At 39.0% G+C, this 24,692-nt stretch overlaps 1 protein-coding gene across 1 annotated transcript in view; it reads right to left on the bottom strand.

Annotated features, from left to right (window-relative positions):
• Positions 1–1,005: 1,005 nt before the first annotated feature.
• RGS9 (regulator of G protein signaling 9) overlaps positions 1,006–24,692 on the bottom strand; it is a 112,586-nt gene continuing 88,899 nt past the window's right edge. The window contains exons 13-17 of the mRNA XM_069076576.1: positions 19,915–20,030; positions 16,896–16,983; positions 14,001–14,139; positions 8,706–8,791; positions 1,006–7,534 (exon numbers count right to left, since the gene is read on the bottom strand). Of these exons, the coding sequence (XP_068932677.1) occupies positions 7,360–7,534; positions 8,706–8,791; positions 14,001–14,139; positions 16,896–16,983; positions 19,915–20,030 (604 nt within the window). The 3' untranslated portion in view covers positions 1,006–7,359. The remainder of the gene's footprint in view (positions 7,535–8,705; positions 8,792–14,000; positions 14,140–16,895; positions 16,984–19,914; positions 20,031–24,692) is intronic.

Genomic DNA, 24,692 nt, shown 5'->3' with positions numbered 1-24,692 from the left:
CAGCTCTGCCTTAGGGAGACGATACTTAAGAGACAGGGATGTGGGGAGGGGAGGGGGGGGAGGGGTGTGAATGGTGCAAAGGCATAAAAGGTCAAGCCCAATTACATTGAAATTTTGAGTTAGACCAACATTGCCTTCTAATTTGACTTCTAATATGAATTTATATTCATCCAATCTGGCACTAAGCTGAAGGTTGCCTGTTTATGGGTCAGTGGAAGGAAAAAAAGGTTGGGGAAGGAAATTCAAACAAAGATGATTAAAGGTAAATTATTTTCTGACTTGAGAAAGTAGACTTTTTAGAGTCTTAAAATTAGTTTAAAAGTTTACAAGTTTAAAAGGGCCTCAATTTGCCAATAATTTATTAGCCAATACAGGTTACTATGTGTATATGAAAGTAGGAAAAAAAAGACTTGTAGAAAGTTTAATGAAAGCAATAATCACTTCTTTCCACTTCTCCCTTTCAATCATTTTAGCTCAACTTTTCCTGACCCCATTTGGAAGTTTTCTTGGCTAAGATGTTTAAGTGATTTGCCATTTCCTTCTCTACCTTATTTTACAGATGAGGAACTAAGGCAAATAGGGTTAAGTGACTTGTCCAGGGGCACACAACTAGTGTCTGAGGTCAAATTTGAACTCAGATCTTCCTGACTCTAGGCCTGGTGCTCTATGCACTATACTCATCACCAGCTGCCCACACTTGCCACTTACCTTACCTCAATTGTTTCTTCCTTTGGGCAAATAGTTAGCCTGCTTAGCTATGAAAACTCTATATTGAGTAAATTTCCTACTCCGTTTCTGCCAGGGTAGCTGGTGATCCTTAGTTTTGATCCAATTCAGTTTTATGTTGTAGGACCAATTGCCTTCATTTCACATTAAGCTTTTCCCTCTAGCAGCATGAAGAAACAAGACAGTGATATAAAAAAAAGAAAAACAAACTATGCATGGCAATAAAAACAGCAGGATGGAGGGACAGGAAACAGGCAATGATATAAATCAGAAAATGGCTTTGTTTCTCAGGTGAGCTGAACTTTATTGTACAAGAGATGCAAAGAAGAGTGAGCATGATACAATGAAGGTAAGATGACATTAGAAAACAATAACAATTAGACACAAATTCACATGGAAGGAAAAGCATTTGAGTACCTTGTGAATACTTTCTTTAAATTTCCCAGGCAGAACTTTTGCTTAGAAAGCTCTCCTTCAGCCTCCCTTTCCTACCCACAGGACCTTATCTTTCCAAAGGCATGAATATGAATACCACTAGATTGACCAAGAAAGACTCCAACTACCCAGTCTGCCCTTTCATAAGAAGGTCCTGAATGAATTAATGAACAAATGAATGGGAAAAAAAATAGGCTAAATGCTGGGAATACACATAGGAAAAAATGAGACAACCCTTGCTTTCAAGAAGCTTAACCTCAAGTTGGGAAAAATAACATGTAAAAGAAAGGTTAGCTGGAGGGTAGACAGCAAAGCCCAGAGGTCCTTAGGTCACATACCTAAATAGGTCAGATAATAGTATTGGTGAAATGAAATGATATTGGCATCCTGTCTTCACCTCAAATAATTATTTTTTAATTCTAGTAAAATTAGGGACTCTTTGCTAGGTATTGAGAAAAAAAAACAGTCATTTCAGATGACATGGGGAATCAGAGAGATGTTAACTGCTTCAAACATAGCAGAGGGAATATCACAAGAGGCTAGGTGTGGGAAGAATAAGAGACTGGCACAAAATTCATTTGCATGGGGTTTGAAAATTCTGTGTAATTTGTCTATGTGGCCCAGGATGCACTGAAAGAAAAAATTATGTAGGGAATGAATTAGATGACCTCTGAGGTCACTTATAACTTTGTCCAGTACCTGGAACATAGTATATACTTAATAAATGCTTGTTAATTAAAATTCTATGATTCTTTGAGTTTAGTTAGGAAGCTATATAATTGATGGGGGAGTATAATGGAGCACTGAGTATGTTTAACAGTGAAGGAAATAATATGAAATGTGTGACTTATATGATTCAGTATCTCCACTATAGAGTGAGCCCTCAATTATCTACACTAACATAGGAACACAGAGGCTTAGTTTTACCAGAAACATACCATGTTTCCCCAATAATAAGACACTGTCTTATTAATTTTTTTGGAAAGAAAAACACCAGAGGGCTTATTTTCAGGGGAGGGCTTATGTTGTCCTGCCTCAGCTCTCCTCCGCGGCACTGCTCTCAATGGCGCCAGCAAGCAAATCACTGGGGAAGAACAGGATGACGCGCTCACTGCTGCAGCTCTGATTGGATGCAGCTCGGAGCGCGGCATGCGTTTCACCCGGGGGGGGATGGTGCATACAGAGGGTACCGTAATGTAGTGTATAGCACAGGGGATCACCTTCACTACAGTAGCAATCTCAATAGGGCTTATTTTGGGGGGAGGGCTTATTTTAGAGGATTCTTGCACAGTAAGGGGAGGGCTTATTTTCAGGATAGGTCTTATTATCGGGGAAACACAGTAGGTAACCCCAAGACAATTTCTCTTTAACTATGGTATGTTATAGGCATCTTTTTTTCCCCAGAAATGCAATGTTAAAAACAAATCTATTTCAAAGTAAATTTGACTATAAAATAAGATTAAGTAGATTTACTTTCATTGTAAAATACAATTATGTATTGCCATGGAGTAGAAAAATCTACCATAAACAAGTTAAAATGGCAGCAAGGCCTATGGAATCTTGGAGATGCCATGGTACAAGGTGTGTATTTCCAGCACTTTTTCTGGTTCTAGGGTATCTTCTTGTCACTGTCATCTTTATACCTTCCTTTTTCTTAAGCCATTTCTTCCCGCCTAGATTTCATATTTCCAGCTCCTCTAACTTAACTTCTTTCCTCATCCTTTAATGAAGGACACTAACAATTCTTCAAAGAGTTAGATCCCAACACTTCTCCCATGCATGCTACCTTCTAGTATACATTGCATTCTAGCTCTCTGTTTCTACAAAAGAAAGAAGTATACCCCATTTATTAGGACATAAATTTGGAGTTCTGTAACATGAAGTTCTAAAAATGATGGATACTTAAGGTTTTTAGGTTTCTTTTCCCCTCTTCTCATAGGAACGCAGATTCACTGAATCTAGGCATCTAAAATGCAGAGAAAAAAATCACTCGCCCATGTTCCCACAGCTAGTAAGTAGCCAAGACCCGAACCCAAGCCTTCTAGCCCCAAGCACGATGCATGTCCTTCCCTGGTGCTCTTTGCACTATGCTGTACTGCCTCTCAGAATCTGACTCATGGTTCTAGTTCAGCATCGGCATGGGCAGGCAGGACGGAGGAGGGAAGGCAGATCTATTATTTCATAAGTTTAGGTAACTCCCTGCTGTGGAACACCTCTCCACCAATGCAAATCAGCAACGTTCCTTAGCCTAATCGCCTAGGAACACTGATGAGTTATTTGCCTAGGATCACACAGCTAGTGTGTGTGTGTGTGTATACACATTATATATATACATATGTAGATAGACATCCATATCTATAGGTAGATAGACAGATATGTGTGTGTATCTGTAAGTAGAGCTCCCTTTAATTCTATACCTAGGATTTCACTTGAGAGCTTCAATGGAGTGAAAATGGTAGTAATCTAATATCAGCACGGACATGGCAAGGTAAAGAGTTGAGAGAATAATTCAAATAATTAAGTCCTAAAATGGTAAGAAAAGAGCTGGCGGGGCGGCTAGGTGGCGCAGTGAACAGAGCACTGGCCCTGGAGTCAGGAGAACCTGAGTTCAAATCTGGCCTCAGATACTTAACACAAAAACTAGCCATGTGACCTTGGGCAAGTCACTTAACCCCAATTGCTCTCCAAAAAGCAAAAAAAAAAAAAGCTGGTGTTTCTTCAGTGTGGAATGATCTAGGTTGATTACCCATTTTCACCAAACAACTGCCAAACTGTCTACCATTATCTTTCTCTCTTCTTGGGAGTAGCTGGGCAGAAGAAATGGATGAAGAAAAGATGCCTGGAGAACTATAATTAATGATCAAGTCTCCTGCAGAGTCCTACCCAAGGAGAACTGTATCCTGATCTGTAGAAGCTACACATCTAACAGTGGGGGTGGAAGATGACTTGGGACTTGGCAGTGAAGACTAATTTAAGGAAGTCTTGTTCTCAGTCTTTGTAATTTCAATGGAATCAAAAGTAGAGATCATGTTTGTTGTGCTCTTGGTCTAAGTGACTACAATATCCTTGTAGAATTAATTGTTCATGTATATACTTCTCTGTGTACATGCCATTGCACTAATCTTACCCAACAGAATTTAAGCCCCTTGAGAGCATGGACTGATTTTGGTTTTGATTTTATATCCCCACAATTCCACACAGTATTTTGCCCTTAAAAGGTGTTTAATAAATGCTTATTGAGTTAGAAGATAGTGACAGAAAATAAGCTGACCAGAAGGCAACAGATAGTGTATCTCTAAAAGTACACTATCAAAAGCAGTATTCAGAGACCAAAGTTTCTAGAGTTAAGCCTTTCCCATATCTCCATGGATATTACTAGATCTTTCCCAGTGACACAAATGGCCAGAATTTCAATGTCTACCTTAAAATGGTTGCTTGATTTGTAAAATTTGTAGAATTTGTTTGATTGACCTTCCATTCCTTCTAGGCACAGACTCCCACCTTTACCCTTACCAAAAAAATAAATAAAAAAAAAAGTCTTTGGGTAACCAGAATATGAATAGAGAAACAGGACTCTGTTTCTCTTCTTTCATATGGTCCTAGACCCCAGTCAAACCATTCTTCTCCAGAATTCTAGTGTCTAGACAATAAGCTTGATTCTCCCCTATTTTGCTAGTTGTATACATTCAGGGCCCAGGAATTATCTGGGGGTACAGTTGTCTTGAGAGGCATCATGATATAGAGAGAGCTAGCCTTAGGGTCAGGAAGCCTTGGGTTCAAATTCTGTCTCTGGGCCTGTGTTATCCTGAGTATTCAGGGTATGTGTAGTGTCCGCAGGCCACTCATTAAGACTACAAACTGCAGAATAACTGTGGTAGTACAATACCGTATCATACCACCAATACCACTGGAATTGGTAGAGGGAATTTCTTCCCCTGCAATTTCCTACACGTATAAAATAACAAGTCCAAAAAGTCATAAATCAGCACAGCCTCAATTTGCATGAGAATTTCCTTGTCTTTCAGAGTAGAGGTAAAGAGAGCTTATCTAGTTATACTTTTTTTAGAGTTGTTTTTTTTTTTAAAAACAGACCAGATTTCCCCATTTTCCATAGGCTGAAAGTACAGGGGCCATTCACAGGCTTAATCCCACTACTGAATGTCAAAAGAGCTTTGATGTGCCCTGTTTTTAGGTCTGGTTAACCCCTTCTTGAGCAACTTGTGGTCCCCAGTTTCAGAGAGCTCACCATATTGAAGCTGGACTTTTTCTTGGATACCAATCAGCTTAGCTCACTGCAGCTCAGAACTCCCAAGCTCAAGAGATCCAACAGGGTCAATATCTTCAATGGCAGGGATTAGTGGTGTGCCCCATTATGACCACCCATCAGAGTGTTTTCTAAGAAAGGAATACTTTTATAAAAGTGAGGTGAGAAAGCTACTGTGTCTAAGGTCATTTCATCATCATAAAACTAATGGCCACACACATATAAAAAGGTTTGCACCATCCTCAACTTTCAATTTGCCTCCTTAGTGTCCTTGTAGAAATGATTAGTTCATCCTTGACATTAGCCTTCCAGTCATAAGAGTTGGATTTCCCTCCTTTCTCACCTGACAATTAGCATAAGCACTGTAGCTACAGCAGGGAAAAAAACAGAAGGATCAAATCATAATTGAGCTTACAAATATCAAATAGAATTACCTATATCATGGTTCAGTTAATGCTAACCTATTGGGATTGCCACTAACTCTAATTAGAGGATCCATTCAATACTTTGCTCACGCCATCCATCCACCCAAATCTTCAGCAGAGTCATAGCTACATAGCCCTGCCCATTGTAAATTAATAAGAAGTCTTTAAAGATATTTCCTTAATTATTGTGCATGTTCAGTTCATTTTCTCTCTTCTGGTTGTTTAGACTAAGTCCCCACCTGATGTTATTATCCTAGAGAAAGGCCCACCATAAGAATTAGTGAAACTCTTATTCTTGGGCAAGAAGGTAAAAATATGCCTTCCTTCATTGGCCTAGAGGGTGCTACTCAATACAAAAAGGTTTGGGGAACCAGGGTGGGGGGAGTAATTTAACCTTGACAACTATGGACACCTTATACAAGCTATTGTGTGTTGGAGACAAACTACCAATAACCCCTTACAGATGGCTTTGACCCTAAGAATGTGTCCAGTAGAATGCAAGCTCCTTGAGGACAATTGTCTTTGTATCCCCAGCATTTAGCATAGTGCCATGCACTATGAGGCAGCTAGGTGGCATGGTGGATAGAGCACTGCACCTAGAGTCAGGAATGCCCGAATTCAAATCCAGCCTCAGGCACTTCCTAGCTATGTGACCCTGGGCAAGTCACTTAATCTCAGTTTCCCTCAATTTCCTCAACCATAAAATGAAGATGAATAGCAGCACCAATTTCACAGGGTTTAATTGTGAGGATCAAATGAGATAATATTTTTAAATTACCTAGCACTGTGCCTGGCATGTAACAGGCTCTATATAAATACCTATCCCCTTCTTCTGTCCCTCCCTTGCACATGGTTGACCTTTAACAGAAGCTTGTTGAAATGAATTAAGAACAGCATGGACAGAGAATGGCTAGTCTATACCTGGAGGGATTAAACAGCCCTGAGTGAGTGGGAACAGAAAAGAAAGCAACTGCTAAACCCTTCAAACACCCTTGCCCCTAAACTACTTTAATAATCTCATTCTAGCACAGCATCAAGTGGAATGATAGGAAGAGTGGGGGACATTTCAGTTTTACTTTTAACTGATGTTCCTAATGTAGCTAAGCATGAAAGAAGGGAGGATTCCATTTCTATATTTCTCTCATTGAAAAACTACTCAAAGTATCCTATTTCTCTTATTTCCTACATTCCAGAACTTAACAAAAGCTTTTTTGTTTGCTACGGTGATTATGAGTCAGATGTCTCCCCCATCCCCAAGCTTTTCATCCTCTACTTCTGCTACTTTTTGAAATAAGGATGGGGAAATTAGCTTTGGTTGCCCTAGTGATACTAGTGATGGTCCTCGGCCAATGGTAGAGGAAGGACCTGGAAAGGAAGAGAGCCCACTGAGGATGGGAAATGGAATAATGTGTGCCCAGGATTTCAGTTGAGTGACTTTCTTTAGTTTCCCCACCCCTTTGAAGACCCCTTCCCCTGGCCTCTTCCTCGGCCCTGCCAGGTCCTATTAGTTTATTTAGGAGGAATTTCCTTCTTGAGTTGGCTCCTCCGGTCCAGTTTGCTCATGACCTGGGTGATGTCCACCGTGTTGGCTGCTTCTCGAGCTTTGACCTCTTCCTCCAGCTGACGAAGGATGACAGGGCTTGGGCTGGACCGGAGATGACGCCGCCTGAATGGGAGACTGCTACTGACAATAAAAGACAATGAAAGAGACAGGGCGCAGAATTAATTAGAGAGATACATGGGAGAAAGCTCACTGATTGCCCAGCAAAGATGCTAAGGGGAAAAAAAATCTGGATTTGTTTAGATCATCCTCCAAGTGGCTTCCAATCCAATCATAGCTGCTCTGCTTACCACCCAACACAACCACCCTACTTCTACTTCAGGCTCTCAAGTCTGACCCATTTCAACAGCCTCCTAACTGGTCCTAACCAGCCAACCCCTTCTACAAACTGTCCTTCACATAGCTCCTCAAGAGATACTTCTTAGGTGCAGATCTGACTATGATATGACACTCCGTGCTCAAGAAGCTCCAAGGACTCCCCACTGCCTGTAGGACAACACACAGACTCCTCCCTTTGGTGTTTAAAACCCTTCAGTCGAGATCTGATCTGTCTTTCCTAGGAGATGACATATTACTGCCCTTCATCCACACTACTGGTCAAACTTGCCAAATTGCTCTTTCCTATACATAAAATCCTCTTTCTTTCCTTCTTCTTTCTTCCTCCCTCCCTCCCTCTCTCTCTCTCTCCCCTTCTACCTCCTTCTCCCTCTTTTTCTCCCTCTCCTCCTCATATTTGCCTTGTGGAACCCCTGGCTCTGTTCAAGACTTGATTCAAATATCATCTCCTTCAAGAGACCTTTCTTGATTCTCTCTGCTGTCAGCAAACCTCACTATGAACTTATTTTATATATTTCTTGTATTTACTTATCTATGACATTTTGCATCCTCCAATAGAATATAAGCTCTTTGAGGGCAAGGACTATCTCACTTTTTAATGCATTTCTACAAAATTTATCACAGTACCTGGCATATAATAAACAATTAATAATTCTTGTTGATCAACTGATTTTCTTGGAAAACTGAAGTAGAGAAACAGAACTAGACTGGAAGCTGGAAATTTCAGTTTGCATCACAATTCTTCTAAAATAGTATCAGGGAGATAAACGTACAGAAAATGATTACTCAGGAAAATATTGATGGTAGCAGGAGTTACAAAGTATTGATCTCCTAGAAATGTGCAAATATCCAATGCTCTATCATTTATTGGAAAGAGATACACCCTTTTCCTCCTTTGTGCCTTTGTACAACAAAAAGTTGGTTGCTTACAACCACCTATTACAGTAATACCACTTGCCTTCTCTTGGACGTCTCCTGAGGTTCAATGGCTTTGGCCAGCATTTCCTTGTAGATTGGAGACTTTAAGTATCGAGCATAAGAATCCTGGTAGGAGCAAAAAGAAAAGAATAATTATGGGAGAGAACAAGCCAAATTGAAAGGAAAGTGACTGTGGTTTTCAAGCTACTGCAAGACATAAAATAACAAAGCTAAAGAATTGTTCTCTTCCACATATGATATATAAATCTACATACTATAATCCAGGTGGTAGGTCTCCCTCAAAGAGATATTGTCACAAGAGGGACCCCTACAGATAGTCTTCTCTACACATTGTATCCCCCCAGAAGGGAAAATACCAGAAATGAACCCTAAGCAGTCTTCTAAGTCCTTTAACAAAAGGCCCTTACCTTTCAGGCTCAGGTTATGGGAGAAAAACAAGAAATGAGTGATAAAGGAACAATTACCAAGTTCCATTTCCCCAAACGTTTCTCAGAGCTACAGGGAAGGTTCAGACCACTGAAGCTTAGTGGTCAAGGTTTATAATAAAACAAATAATAATAACAAATTATAGGATCATACACATGTTCAAATTCATGAAGATTTTATAAGATCCTATAGTAAGAATGTAAGTAAAAAGTAAGAATGGGAAGGTGCATCAGAGACAACCTCCTCTCTCTCTCTCTCTCTCTCTCTCTCTCTCTCTCCCTCTCTCTCTCTTTCTTTCTCTCTCAGAGAAGATAGGGAGGCTAGGTGATTTGACCAAGGTCATATAAATGATAAATAGCAAAATCAGGATTTGAATCCAAGTCCCAAGACTTTAGATCTTAAACTATACTATACCATATTGGCTTCACAATATGGATCAAATGTCATTACAACAAATTCTAAAGGCCAGTTCACATGATTTGTGGAACTGAAAAAAGGGTTGTGCTAATTACTGCATAATAAACATAAAAAGTATTTGAAAAGTCACATGGGAAGTAAGCATCAGAAACTGGTTCAAATTCCACCTCTATGGCTTACAATCTATGTGACCCTAGGTAAATCACTTAACCACTCTGAACCTCAGTTTCCTTATATGTAAAATGAGAGAGCTGAATTAGATGGAATATCCCCTAAGGATCCTAAGGATCCCCTAAGGATTTCACTAAGGAAACTGAGGTAGACAGAAGTTAAATTACTTGCCCAGGGTCATACAGCTAGGAAGTTTCTGAGGCAGGATTCAAACTCAAGTATTCCTGATTCCAAGTCCACCACTCTATCTTCTTGGCCACCTAGCTGTCTATTGACAAGGAGTTCACTTGAGATATAGTCATTTGAGAAAGGGGTGAAAGTAGGGAAGGGATAGCAGGTATCATGGAAAAGTGGGACATCTGGTAAATTCTGATTATTCTTGCTAATTAGATGCTATACTCAAGTCCATTCTATGCTGCTGAAAGAGTACAAGTGTTGTCAAAGCTCTAAATTTCAGTGCCCTGAAGGTAAAGCCTTCCTTGGTTGTTCATCCTCTGACCGTAAAGGCACTTGCTGACATGGGATTTGCCTTAGGAAAAGAGTCAAAAGTGTCTCTATATTATAAAGATATTTCTTGGTTGTACTTTGTGAATCCTTAATTATAGGCTGAACTGAATCTGGTCACTAATAATAAGGTATTACTTTTGCTGAAAACTTGTGTGCAGATGGAATTTTTCATAAACCAAATAATATTTTTATTACACTAGGGATAGTTACTATTTAAAGAAATCCTGCAGTAAATCCTTCTGTAAGGTGAATCTGGTTAAATTTCACTAATTTTTTTAAATGGGGAAGGAGAAATACCAATCTCATTCATAGAAAACTTGATCTAAAGTCTTAAACGAATTAAATTTTATTACTGTAGCAAGGAGTTGAATTAGAGCATATTACACATAAAACATGTGTGGAGATGGCCCTTCAGGGGCCCTTCCATGAAGCATTCATGGAACTGAGCCTGTACGTAAGCCATTTCTTGTGAGATACCCCCCTTTCTCAGCACTGAATGACTTGGCACTTGGAAATTATTCAGCAATCCTTTATTAGTTCCATGGTCCCCAGATTGGGGGATGGAGAGTAGGGAAGGCAAACTCAGTAGGCGTGGAGAGAAGTGACTCTGCCCCCTTCCTCTTTCTCTCTGTCTCTGCATCTTTCTCTTTTCTCTCTATATTTCTCTTTTCTCTATTTTTCTTTCTCCTGCCTCTCTTTTTCTCTTTCCTTAACTCTCTTTCCATCTATCAAACACGTCAGAACTCTTCAAGCTCTTCCTCAGACATCTGGTAGAGGAAAGAGCTATTTTTTCTCTTTCCTCACCCCTGCAGCAATGGCAAATGCTTGCACATGATAGTGAATAAAGGTACTGATCTGGTCTAGACAAGCCTGAGACCAGACTTTGAATAAAGTTCCTGGTTGCCTTTCCTGATATAGATATTTCTAGCCTTGATGGAAATCTCATAAGTTCAAGAGGTCAGAAACCCCTAGGCCCAGGTGCTGATTACACAGCAAGAGGTGCTTGCTGCTAGCATAGTACTTTTTGAAGGAGAAGATAACCAACAAGAGAATAAACCTTACAAATGACCAAAAGGTATTATGGCCCTTCAGTGGGTTGCATGGACAATGAAGATGCCAGGTCAAAGGAAAATGCCTGTCAAGCAGTTTCTTAAAGTAGTTTATGTTATAACTATCAATCTCCTTTGGAGAGTATAAAATGAAATGTATTATATCATGTTTTAAGTGTTTGTCAACTTTTTGTATTTTAGGCATTTCTTTTGTGGTAGAAGAAATAAATTATTGTGCTATAACTGATCAATTTAGTTAATTCTTTTGGGGGCAATCCTAGGCATGATCCATGCTTATGTTCTATTTAAGTAATTTGCACTGGAGATCTAGGGTGTAGGTGTAATGAACAACAAAGTTTGAGAAAAAGACCAAGTCTTCTTTTGGGGGGTCACCCCCAAACTGAATCCTGTTCACATGATCACAAAGCTAGACCCCCTTAATGGAAAGACATACACCTGGCCCCTGAGTCATGGGTTGTACATTATTTTCAAGCAAAATAAATGTCATTAGACTAAAATGTAAATAGTGTGAATAAGCAAATTAGATGAGTTAGCAATTTTTGCCAGTTATGGCAACCTACACTGTGAAATATATGATGATTTTTTTTAAAAATTTAAGCCTTTAATTAAAAAGAATTCATTGCCAAGATAGGAAATGAAATGAATGTGGAAGGAATCAATTTATTGAGTCCCTGATTTGAAGAAGCTACCAATTTTATATCAAGTTCCTCTTGCTTATAACACCGTGAAAATTCATAGAAAAGGAAATCCCCTGCTTTATTCACAAGAAAAGAGAAAATCTGGTATGATGGAAACAGTACTGGAATTAGAATTTAAAAACATGGGATCAAATCCCAGCTCTATGAATCCCTTCTCAGAATAATGTCTGTTGCCAGTGTTCCTAATTGAAGGAAATGCTAAATTTCGGTTAAAGGTTAAAGAAAATAAGATGTAATTTTTTTTTCACATCCTTAAATCTATCTATACATCCTTTGGGAATCCATGAACCCCAGGTTAGACACCCTCCTAGACTAAATAATCTCTAAAGTCATCGATTATAGATGAAGAAATTAAAGGGACCCTCAGGGTTATCTAGTACCTCATTTTGCAATTGAGTAAACTGAGTTAAATCCCTTCTATATGTAAAATTATTCTATATATGTATCTAGCAGTTCTTTCTCTCGATGCGGATAGCATCTTTCTTCATATGTCCTTTATAGTTAACTTGGGCATTTATTATAATCAAAATAACTTATTCACTCAAAGTCATTCTTAAAACAATACTAGTTTTCCAAGTTTGTAAACTGCTTTAGAAAATAATTAGTCAGGATCAAGGAAACTATTGAAAGTATCAAATTGAGTGTGGATGGCCTAAATTAGTGAGATTTTATCCAACTTCTTTAAGTTTTTGTGTTTTAGAAGTTCCTCTTTTGATATATAGAATCTTCTCAAAGTAGGGTACACTTACTCTTCTGGGATGACATTTTATTCATGCCTTTTAATTTTACATTACAGTCATTTCTGGACAGAGCACCATTAAAACTACTGCCATGTTTCCTAAGCCATCTTCCCTTTTAACAAATAAAAATAGTTAAGCTTACTAACTGATATAAGGATGACACCAACTGCTTGCATGTTCAGTATTCTACATCCATAATCCTCCACCCCTCTGAGGAAAACAGGAAGAGGGGGCAGGTATAATAAATTATGATATAGTGAGGTTTGGTATTTTTTTGTTTTGGAGGATTTTTTTTTTATTCTTTGTATCCCCAGTGCCTAGCAGGAGCCTGCCAAATATAGAAGACACTTAAATGCCTAATGAATTGAATTGTACCTTACCAGCCTGAAAGAGTTATTTCCAAAAGGGCATCACTTTTAGCCCTAAAGAATTTCAATATAGCAGGTCCTAGCTCAGTGGCTGAGGACTTATTTATATAGTGTCTGCCTCAAACAAAATCAGACTGCTAGCCAAACAAAATTTCCTTTTCTTTTCCAAATTCATAAATTCCCCAGCTTTCTCTAGGAAAGAATGGGGTACTTTGTATATACACACATAAAAATTTAATCCAATGAAGATTTATTAAGCACCTATTACATGCAAGACATATGCTAGACTCTGGAAATACAAAGATGTTTTTTAAAGCAGAAATATTTCCTAATCTCAAAGAGCTTACATTCCACTAGGGGATACAATATAGGATCATAAGGTGATAGGTAGACATAAGAAGGGAATTTTCAGGTGGGCAAGTGACCCCTCCATTTTAAAGATGAGGAAACTGAAGTCCAGGGAGGGCATGACATTTGCCTAACATTACAGGCCTGTATGGCAGAAACATGATATGAACCCAGATCCTCTGACTTCAAGTCCAGCACTCTTTACACTATATCACATGGTCCTCACAAGACAAATACTATAAATACAAGACAATTTGATGAGGGAGAGAATACTGACAAATGTAGAGATCAGGAAAGGTTTACCTTTATTTTGAGGGGTGGCACCTAACTGAGCCTTGAAGGAAACTAAAATGTCTACGAAGTGGAGGTGAAGAGGGAATACATTCAAGATATGGAGAATAGCCTGTACAAAGGCATGGAGTCAGGAGATAGAATGTTAATCCAGGGAATAGCTATCAGGACAATTAACATAGATAATAATCATGTGTGTTTATGTGCTCTTGTTCTATTTTCTCTAAGACTAAGTTAATTTGAAAAGGAAGGAAGGAAGGAAGGAAGGACTAACAAACCTTTTTCATGAGCATATAGATGTGAGTTTGAGCAGCATCAAGAACATAGCGATGAGGGTGCTTCAGCCCTTTGACTGTGATGTCCATGGTTTTGCCATCTATATTAATCCACCGCCTTGCTCCTGGAGCCAGAAAAAGCCTAGGGGGTCAAGAGGAGATTATTAGCAAAAATCATTAAACCTTCTGAGCCAGAGTGGTTTGGACCAATATGGAATCTGTAGCTCCATCTTCAGAATCTGTAGCACCAAACAGAAGCTTGGCCAAGCAGACCATAATAAGTATGTAGCTTGGTCACCACTCTCTTTTATGTGTAGATAATACATGAATTCTCTCAATTCTCATAGTGCTGTATATTTAGAAGTTCTGAGCAGTTTTCAGATATTATTTCCTACATTGTGACATTCAGGTTTTGGTTTTTTTTTGTCATGTTCTTTTTGGAGACCCATGAAACTTGTTACCTCTGCATAAATTGTTTTCAAAGTCAATCACTTTGTCTTATGTGGAATTCATAAATTCTCAATATTATTGCCTTTTGTTTTCCTTCTACCATATTTTACTCCATTTAAGTATTTTTATGTTCTAAATCTGTTTATCTATCTTTCCATTTATTTTGAGATCCTTCATGATAAATTAAATATTTTTTCTAATCTAACTGAATATTTAAATTCTTTATGGAGAGCTCTAGTTTCTGATCTAGGTTCCTTCCTAATTTCTTCCATGGGTCTCTCTTTTTTTTATTGTAGATGTTTTGGTTGTTATTTTATTCTCTCCTTGAAGAATGGAGGATTTTTTTAATTTATGGAATATTAGTTAACTTTTCTTTGTATTCTATTTGTTAAGCTAAGCTTTAAGGCAGTCTCAGCTTCCTTGAATTGGGGGATATAGGTTTCTCCTGGTCTGGTTCCCTGCTCTCAATAACTTTTGGAGCAACAGGACTGTCTCCAAGAGGGCTTCTATCCCCTTTCCGTCATGGGGACAGGGTGCAGTGAGTGGGAATGCTATGGAACAACAGCAAAGAATCTTTACTGGCAGCAGATTCTGTTGATCAATTCATGTTCCTGCCACTTGGAGGCTGATTGGGGAAGGGTGCTAAGTGAGTAAAGGATTTGAGTCCTTTAGTGCTAATCCATAATGATGTTGCCAAATGGGGTCTTCTTTCTCCTCTGGATCTAGTTGTAATTAATCTAGTATGGTACAAAGTTCCTTTTTCTGGCAGAAAGCTGGGAAACAATTTTTACAGCTAGTGTCTCTGATAAAAGCCTCATTTCTAAAATAGGGAGAGCACTGAGTCAAATTTATAAGAATTCAAGTCATCCCCCAACTGATAGTCAAAGGCTATGAACAGGCAGTTTTCATATGAAGAAAATAAAGCTACCTACAGTCATATGAAAAAATACTCTAAATCACTATTGATTAGAGAAATGCAAATCAAAACCACTCTGAGGTACCACATCACACCTATCAGATTGGCTAACATGACAAAACAGGAAAATCATAAATGTTGGAGAAGATATGGGAAAATTGGAACACTAATGCATTATTGGTGGAGTTGTGAACTGACCCAACCATTCTGGAGAGCAATTTGGAACTATGCCCAAAGGGCTATAAAGTTGTGCATATCCTTTGATCCAGTAATACCACTACTAGATCTGTATCCCAAAGAGATCATTAAAAAAAAAGGGAAAAGGATCCACATGTACAAAAATATTTATAGCAGCTCTTTTTGTGGTGGCCAAGAATCAGAAATTGAAGGGATGCCCATCAATTAGAGAATGACTGAACAAGTTATGGTATATTAATGTAATGGAATACTATTGTTCTGTAGGAAACGGTGAACAGACAGATTTCAGAAAAACCTGGAAAGACTTGCATGAACTGATGCTGAGTGAAGTGAGCAGGACCAAGAGAACATTGTATACAGTAACAGCAACTTTGTGTGATGACCTACTTTGTTAGACTTAGTTCTTCTGAGCAATGCAATGATCTAAGATAATTCCAAAAGACTCATGATAGAAAATACTGTCCACATCCAGAGAAAGAACTATGAAGTCTGATGAATGCAGATGGAAGCATGCTAGCATGCTATTTTCTCTTTCTTGTTTTTATTTTGCTCTGATTCTTCTTTCACAATATGACTAATGTGGAGATATGTTTAATATGATTGTATATGTATAGCTTATATCATATTGCATGTTGTCTTGGGGAGGTGGGAAGGGAAGGAGAGGGCAAAATTTAGAACTCAAAATCTTATAAAAGTGAATGTTGAAAACTAAAAAACTTTAAAAAATAAAACATGTGGTCAAGAGAATGCTGGGAACAATAAAAAAAAACAAAAGTTCCTTTTTCTGGAGCATTATAGAGCTAAAGTGGTATAGAGAAAATATTTGTATCATCTTTACTGTTCTTAAATATTTTCTTATTGAGGAAGAAGTTATAGAGATCTCTTAGGCTACCTTCAGAGAGGTCCCAGAAAAAAAAATATCCCAGGAATGGTTGAAACATTTGAATTATCAGGGTCAAATCTCACCACAATTGACAAGAGAAATATGCAAAGCCCAGCACTCATGCATACATGCATACATCTCTACTGAAAAAAAAAAACACAAACACAACTGGGGAGACAAGCTTTTGATTTCTGGTCTTCCATTGTGTACTCCTGACTGGTTGGCTTTAGATGGACAAGGAATCCAAAGACATTACAAATTTTCCCAAGTCAAGAAAAGCATGGTCTCCATGGTTTCTTGCCAATACATGCAACCATAACTAATTTATAGGCAATGCAACTTCACACAACTCAGATTTGCTCAGCTATTCACAAAAGGATGGTAATGCACAGGGTGGTAGAAGAAGCTGAGGGAAAGATTTTCACAAAACATCAATCTTTCCAATGCTCACTTGTAAATTTCCTGGGCCTTCTCTTTGACCTTGGACTGATCTCCATACTTCAAATCTTCACAAGCTTCCCAGAATCCCAGATTCTCCCCTGAAGAAGTTAAGAGGCACCAGACAGACAAAAACCAAAAGAAAAATGAGTTGCAGGAGAGGAGAAGAAAAAAGGAATAGGACAGCAGAGGTTGATCAAAAATTTCATTCATTATTTACTACCTCCTTATAAATTCATTGGACTGCTACTTGCTTTCTGAATTCTGTAAAACACTCCTATCTTCAAATGGTTCATAGTGAATAATTATCCTGGGCTTAGTGCCAGGCTCTCCATCTATTGAAGTACACAGATCAAATCCCATTACAACAAATTCCATGAGATCATCTGCTGTTCCTTTATTGTATTAGAATTTGATTGTGGCAAATATTGTTTGAAACAAGCTGACCTATAACTGGGGCTTAGAAATATTTTTTTTTATTTAAATTGAACTAATCTGCCATTTTTGGCAGATTATAATAGGATTTCTCATCATGAGTTATTCCAAGGGAAGTATTTGTAAACGTGCATGCGTGCCTGTGTGGGGTGTAGTGTGTGTGTGTGTGTCCCATTTCCCCAACTGGATCTAGGCAAGAATAGTACCATCTATGTCTTTTGTATTATCCTCTCTCCTCATCCATCATGCACGGAATGCAGAATGAAAGCTTCACTTAATAATAGTTTTGATGAATTGACTGACAGAGTAATTAACATCCAAATAAGTGACTTTTTGCATGGTAAAGACAAAGTACTCTAACTTGATGGGAGGGCAAGATCAGTATATTTTTGGAAAAAGATAAAGCAGAAAGCAGAACCAACTATCCTTCAGTTCTTTCTCAACCAAGTCAGTGCCTCATCGCACTTTGGTGTACCAAGAAGTCCTTAAGCTCCCTTATCTTGACATTCTTCAGTTTAAAAGTAAGGTGGAGAGTAAGGGAAGAATTACTGAGGGAAGAGGTTATATAAATAATGTGGCAATACAAATTCAAAACAGAGGGTGATGGGTATGGTTTTGAAGATGGCAGGAAGGGCCCTCTTCATCCTTCTGTATGTAGACAAGTTCTTGGACATATCACAGATAGAGGGAAAAAAGATGGCAAACACTAGATTAGTTGGCAGATGAAATATGAATGCAACTCAGGATTCCAAAGAGAAATATACCCTGTTCAGCAGAAGCTACAGGGAAGCAAAATTTTAGAATTGGAAAGGATCTTAGAGATGATCTAGGCCAGCCTCTAATACCATGCACACTACTAATTAGGACATTGATTGTCATTGTGTGGGAGCCAGTCTGTAAAAACCTAGCTAGTAGGCATGGCTACATTAGACTAAGTACAATAGAAATGAACTATCTTCTTGTATGGGGAAGGCAATTAGATGATGTACCTAAAGTTAAGTAGAAGAGCTAACAATTTATTTGCCTGATTCATATCTGAATCCCAAATATCCCCTCCAGGGGATAGGCAACAGATAGCACAGAAATGACAGAAAGATTTTACAAAGAATTCTTGTTATATTTAATAGAACTGTGGGTGTGATAGTCAGCAGCTGTATTTTGTCACTTGGACCACTAGATGGAGCCATACTCACCTGGCCACTTGGTTCTCCCTGTAATTGAATGCACTTTTCTTGGTCTGGGTTTTATCACTATAATTAGACTGTATTACAGAGAAGTGTTTTTAGCAAGCCATATCATAAAAAAGTATTTTACAAGAAGCTGTCAGACAGGTTATTGATATGCCAATGAGAATTAGCTAATGGATCCTACAGCGGAGTAACAGAATCTCAGTTGGATGGGAAGTAGGGGCCATCTAGTTGTTCTCATGTAGGTAACTTGAGTATCAGACCTCACATAATTAGTTCTCCCCAAGGGGTGGGTTCGGGGAGAGGGAATGATGAGGAGATAACTTTCAACTAAGCTCACACAACCAGTTTGACTTTCTGCCCAAGGAAGGAAGGGCTTTTTGTTTTGGTTGTGTGTGTGTGTGTGTGTGTGTGTGTGTGTGTGTGTGTGTGTTGTTGCCCTCTGACATAGCTTCCTGATTTGGCTGGTTATTTCTCAGACATCATTTCATATTTATGAATTCGTGAGTGAACAATTTAAGGAGACTTTTACTTTTCCTGAGATTGAACATCAAAGTTTATCCCATCCAGTCAGGACAAATAGCATAGGACAAAGAAAAAAAAACAATAGCCAAAGGGAATCAGGAAGTGGGTCATTAAAGACGTTAATATTAGCTTTTCCATCCATTGCCCTTCTATGTTTGTCTCTAAATTTATGTTTAAGAATAGAGAGAAAAAAACTTCAAGGATATGCGTCATAGTAGAGTTCTTCGCCTGATAAGTGACAAGGCAGGGGAGGATGTGGACAAAGGAAAAAGGTGAAAGTAGTACTAAAACATGTGGTCAAGGTTAACAGAGATGCATGTATTTCCCCGCTCCAAGGATTATTTGGCACTAGAGCCAGCACAGCCTGCAATAAGGAAGACCTAGGCTCAAATTCCACCTCTGTCAATTGCTATCTGTAACAATGACTCATTTAAACTCTGAGCCTCAGTTTCCTCGCCTGCAAATTATGGATAATTAATTCCTACAGTAACTACCCCACAGGATTGTTGTGAGGTTCAAATGAGATAAATTATATAAAATACTCCACAAACTTAAAAGTTTATAATTTTTGATTTCTGATATTTCAAATAATTCAAATGTTTCAACCATTCCTGGGATATTTTTTTTTCTGGGACCTCTCTGAAGGTAGCCTAAGAGATCTCTATAACTTCTTCCTCAATAATTATATGAATGGCAGCTATTACCAGGAATGACAAATATTTCTGAAAGTTTTAAAAGGAAGTATAGTTATAGGGTAAGCACAAAACAAATAAAATTGTGAGAACATCCAAGAAAGTGTACTTTCCTGAGAACCTCCCAAGATTCATGCCTGGCATAAAAAAAAAAAAAAAAAGGGTGTATAAGGCAGACAGAAGTTCAACATACCACTGAATTCTTTCTTCAGAAAAAATTGGAAGCTTTGTCGTCCCTTGGGATCTCGGATCAGTTCACTGAAGTTAAAGGCCCATCGTTCCACTCTCATTTTAGTTGGGATGTCCACCCTGAAAGAAGACGGAGGACACCTAGATCACATATACATTCAGATTCAGAAATAAAAATAGAAAGTGCTATCATTGGTCAAGATGGCGGAGTAGAAACAGGACCCTTCCCCAATTCATGTAAAAGGGGACTCTGAATAAACTTTGGAGCTACAGAACCCACAAAATGACACAGAGAAGCTAACCTCCTGCTGAGGACAGACCGGCAGGCTGACAGGAATCAGCCAGCACAGCACTCTGGGAGTCCAGCCCAGGCCTGCCTGAGCCAGAGGTTTTAGCCCCAGGGCAGGCCTGGAGGGACTCCAGATCACCAACAGCTGTGGTGTTCCAGAATTATCAATACATAGATGTGAAGGACAAAGTGAGAGGTCAGCGCAGTGCAGACTTTGGGACCAGTAGTTGGGAGAGCTTCGGCTTTTGCCCCCAGGGTGAGAAGCTGATGAGGAGCCGCAGCTGTGCAGCCATTGCCACATTGCAGCTTCAGCTCCTGGCCTGCAGACTGTAGGGGGACCAAGCGACCAGTCTGAGGGTCTTAATCGCTCTTGCTTTAATCTGCTTGGATCTGGATTGCAGTCTAGGGTGGAGGTCCTGGGGTGTGTGATCAGCTTGCCAGAGCTTGTGGATACTTCAGAGAGGGAACCCAACTAATACCTCTGGCAGCTGAGAAAACCCCAGTGTTTGGGACGAAAGCTCCCCTGTCTAGTGGCAGAGTCCTACTGTGGCAAAAAGCCAAGGGAGCAAGTGACTGAGGAGCGACATGATCAGGTAAAGGAAACAAAACAAACAGAAGAATACAACATTAGACTCCTATTTCGGGGACAAAAAGGAGCAAAGCATGCAACAGGAGGAAGACAGTGAAGTCAGAACTCCTGCACCAAAAGCTTTAAAGGAAAATACGAGCTGGTTACAGGCCATAGAGGACCTTAAGAAGCAGATAAGAGAAGTGGAGGAAAAATTGGGAAGAGAAATGAGAACAATGCAAGAAAATTACAAAATGAGAGTCAACAGCCTGAATGAGGAAAATCACACTTTAAAAAAACAGACTGACTCAAATGGCAAAAGAGGCTCAAAAAGACAATGAGGAGAGGAATGCCTTAAAAAGCTGAATTTACCAAATGGAAAAAGAATCTCAAAAGCTCACTGAGGAGAATCATTCCCTCAGATTTAGATTGGAGCAAAGAGAAGCTAGTGACTTTATGAGAAATCAAGATGATGTTAAACAGATCCAAACAAATGAAAGAATAGAAGGCAATGTGAAATATCTCATGGGAAAAAACACTGACCTGGAAAATAAATCCAGGAGAGAGAATTTGAAAATTATTGGACTACCTGAAAGCCATGATCAAAAAAAGAACCTAGAAATCATCCTCCAAGAAATTCTCAAGGAAAATTGCCCTGATGTTTTAGAACCAGAAGGCAAAATAGAGGTTGAAAGAATCCACTGATCACCTGCTGAAAAAGATCCCAAAAAGAAAACTCCTAGGAATATTATAGCCAGGTTCTGGAATTCCCAGATTAAGGAGAGAATATTACAAGCAGCCAGGAAAAAACAATTTGAATATTGTGGAAACAAAATCAGGATAACCTAGGATCTGGCAGCTTCTACACTGAGGGATCGAAGGGCCTGGAATATGATATTCCCGAGGGCAAAGGAGCTGGGATTAAAACCAAGAATCACCTACTCAGCAAAACTAAGTATCATGTTTCAGGGGAAAATATGGTCATTCAGTGAAATAGAGGACTTTCAAGCATTCTTGCTGAAAAAACCAGAGTTGAATAGAAAATCTGACATTCAGATACAAGAAGCAAGAGAAGCTTGAGAAGGTAAACAGGGAAAAGAAATCATAAGCCACTTATCAAAGTTGAACTATTAACATTCCTACATGGAAAAACAATAATTGTAACTTAAGAAACTTTTCTCAGTATGAAAATAGTTGAAGGGAATAGAAATATATATATATATATATATATATATATATATATATATATATATATATATACATATGTTTGTATTGGAGGGCATACGGGCATATGAATACATATGTGAATGTGTGTGTATATGTTTACAAGTATACATAGATAGAGGGCACAGAACCAATTTAATAGGAAGGGATGATACTGAAAAGGTGATATTAAGAGGTGAGAGAGGAATATAATGAGAGGAGATGGGGAGAGACAGAATGGGGTAAACTATCTCATAAAGAAGAGGCAAGGGAAAATGGTTACAATGGAGGGGAAGAATAGGAAGGCAAAAGGGAATGTGTCAACCTTATTCTCATTGAATCTGGCTCAGGAAGGGAAGGAAATACACACTAAATAGGGTATCTCACCCTGTAGGAGAGTAGGGGGGAAGGAGAAGAGAGGGAGGATGATGGAAGGGAGGACAGGGTTGGGGGGGGAGGGAAGTTGGAAGCACCCACTTTTGAAAAGGGACAGCATCAAAGTAGAGAATAGAACAAGTGGAAGGTGGGATAGGAAGGAGGGAAATATAGTCAGTCTTTTACAATATATCTACTATGTTAATGTTTTGCATTAGCTACACATGTAAAACCTATACTGAACTGCTTATCTTCCCAGTAAGAGTGGGTGACAAGGGAGGTAGGGAATGAATCTGGAATTCAAAGTTTTAAAATCAAATGTTTAAAATTATATATATATATATATATATATATATACTATTATTAATACTATTTTACATGTAATTGGGAAATAAAATATACAGGCATTGGGGCATAGAGATCCACCACGCCCTACTGGAAAAGTCGAAGGGGGTATGGGAGAAGATATGGGAGAGCAGATTGGAGGAGGGGATATACTGTGGGATTGCTATTTTGCTGTGGTGGGAGGGGAAAAATGGGGAGAAAATTTGTAACTCAAAATCTGGTGGAAATTATTGATGTAAACCAGAAGTTAATAAAGCATTTGAAAAATGAAAAAAAAAAGTGCTATCATCAACTTTGGACGCTCTCCTCCACCCCCTAACCTTCATAGAAGAGCAGAAACAGGATGGGATAGTGGAAATCATGCTGAATCAGAAGTCAAAGGACTAGGATTCAAACCCTGCCTTTTGTTGCTAGCTACTGATAAGACCTCAGGCAAGTCACAACCTCTCTGGGACTCAGTTTCTTCTGGAAAGTGGCAGAGTTGAACTAGATTATCTCTAATCTATCTCTAGATTATCCACTCCATTTCTAAACTGATAGTCATATCATCTCTAGTCCTAGAGAAAGGCTCTCCCTGTCTCAAAATAAATTTGACCTGAAAGAATAAGAACCTGAAAGCAAACAGTGACAGTGGCATTCTTACTGTTTCACACACCTCTATAAATTCTTACCCAGTCCTAAAGGGTAGAGATGTGTGACACTGTATGCCACCTAGAGGTGTATGATACACTGTATGCCAATGTTCTCTGGCCACTCACAGCTTCATCAAGTACCACTTCTCACTTTTCCATACCTGTCCACCCAAAGTTGTATGAACCTTATCCTCAATCTCTCCATGAAGATCACTATCAATTAAGTCTCTCTACTCCTAGAAGTTAGGGACTCAATACTGAACTAAGCAGTCATGAATTACCATCTTCATTCCCCCCTACTGTAGAACAGGGGTGGGGAACCTGAGGCCTCAAGGCCACATATGACTGTCCCCAAGTGTAGCCCTTTGATTTAATCCAAACTTCACAGAACAAATACCTTTAATAAAAGGATTTGTCCTGTCATACTTGAACTCAGTGAAAAGGTGGCACTAGGGGCGGCCAGGTAGCACAGAGAGTAAGAGCACCGGCTCCAGTGTCAGGATGAACTGGAGATCGAATCCTGGGCTCAGACACTTAGCACCCACCCAGAAACACCTGGCCGGGTAACCTTGAGCAAGTTATTTAACCCCGATTGCTTAGGGGCGGCCAGGTGGCTCAGTGAGTAAGAGCACTGGCTCCAGTGTTGGGATGACCTGAAGATCGAATCCTGGGCTCAGACACTCAGCACCACACCCAGAAATAACTGGCCGTGTAACCTTTGAGCAAGTTACTTAATCCCGATTGCTTAAAAAAAAAAAAGAAAAGGAAGCACTAAAGGACCTTGAGGGCTACATGTAACCTTGAGGCTGAGGGCTCCCCACCCCTGTCCTAGAGCTTTTCAAATACCTTGCAAATGACTTTTTCCCCCTTCCTTCCTGCCTTCCATTTTATTTTTAATTTATGGAATAAAACAAGTGTTTCCATAATATAACTCAACACAACACAACACAACAAACACAACATAACATAACATAATATAATATGTAATTGCACAAAAAACTGAAAATCTATTACATACAACTTGCTATTCCTTTGGTAGGTTACAAAACTGAATCTCCAAGGAACCAAAGACTTACCTTGGTGCCTAGGAGAAATGGGAGGGAATGTGTGTCAGATATTTCAGATATAGGCATTTACTTTGGGGTGTTTCACTGCCTCTATTATCTCCCAGTACTTTTTTAACAACACACTTAGGGATTACTTTGATTAGTTTATGCTCATCTACCTAGAAATTTTTTTTTTCCTCCAAGCAATTGCCCAACTGTGAGCCAACTATTAACTTGCACCAAAGGCAGATATTCAATGTGCAAGTGTTAGACACCTGAAGCACAAAAACAAAAAATCACCAGAGCCCTCAGGAATTTCTCAGG

This window comes from Petaurus breviceps, unplaced genomic scaffold (genome assembly GCF_028583685.1).
Source record: "Petaurus breviceps papuanus isolate PSGF00001 unplaced genomic scaffold, PetGlider_PUasm1.0 90925, whole genome shotgun sequence".
NCBI classification, from domain to species: Eukaryota; Metazoa; Chordata; class Mammalia; order Diprotodontia; family Petauridae; genus Petaurus; species Petaurus breviceps.
The sequence above is the reverse complement of the archived record's forward strand: the minus strand, read 5'-3'. Positions and strand labels throughout refer to the sequence as shown.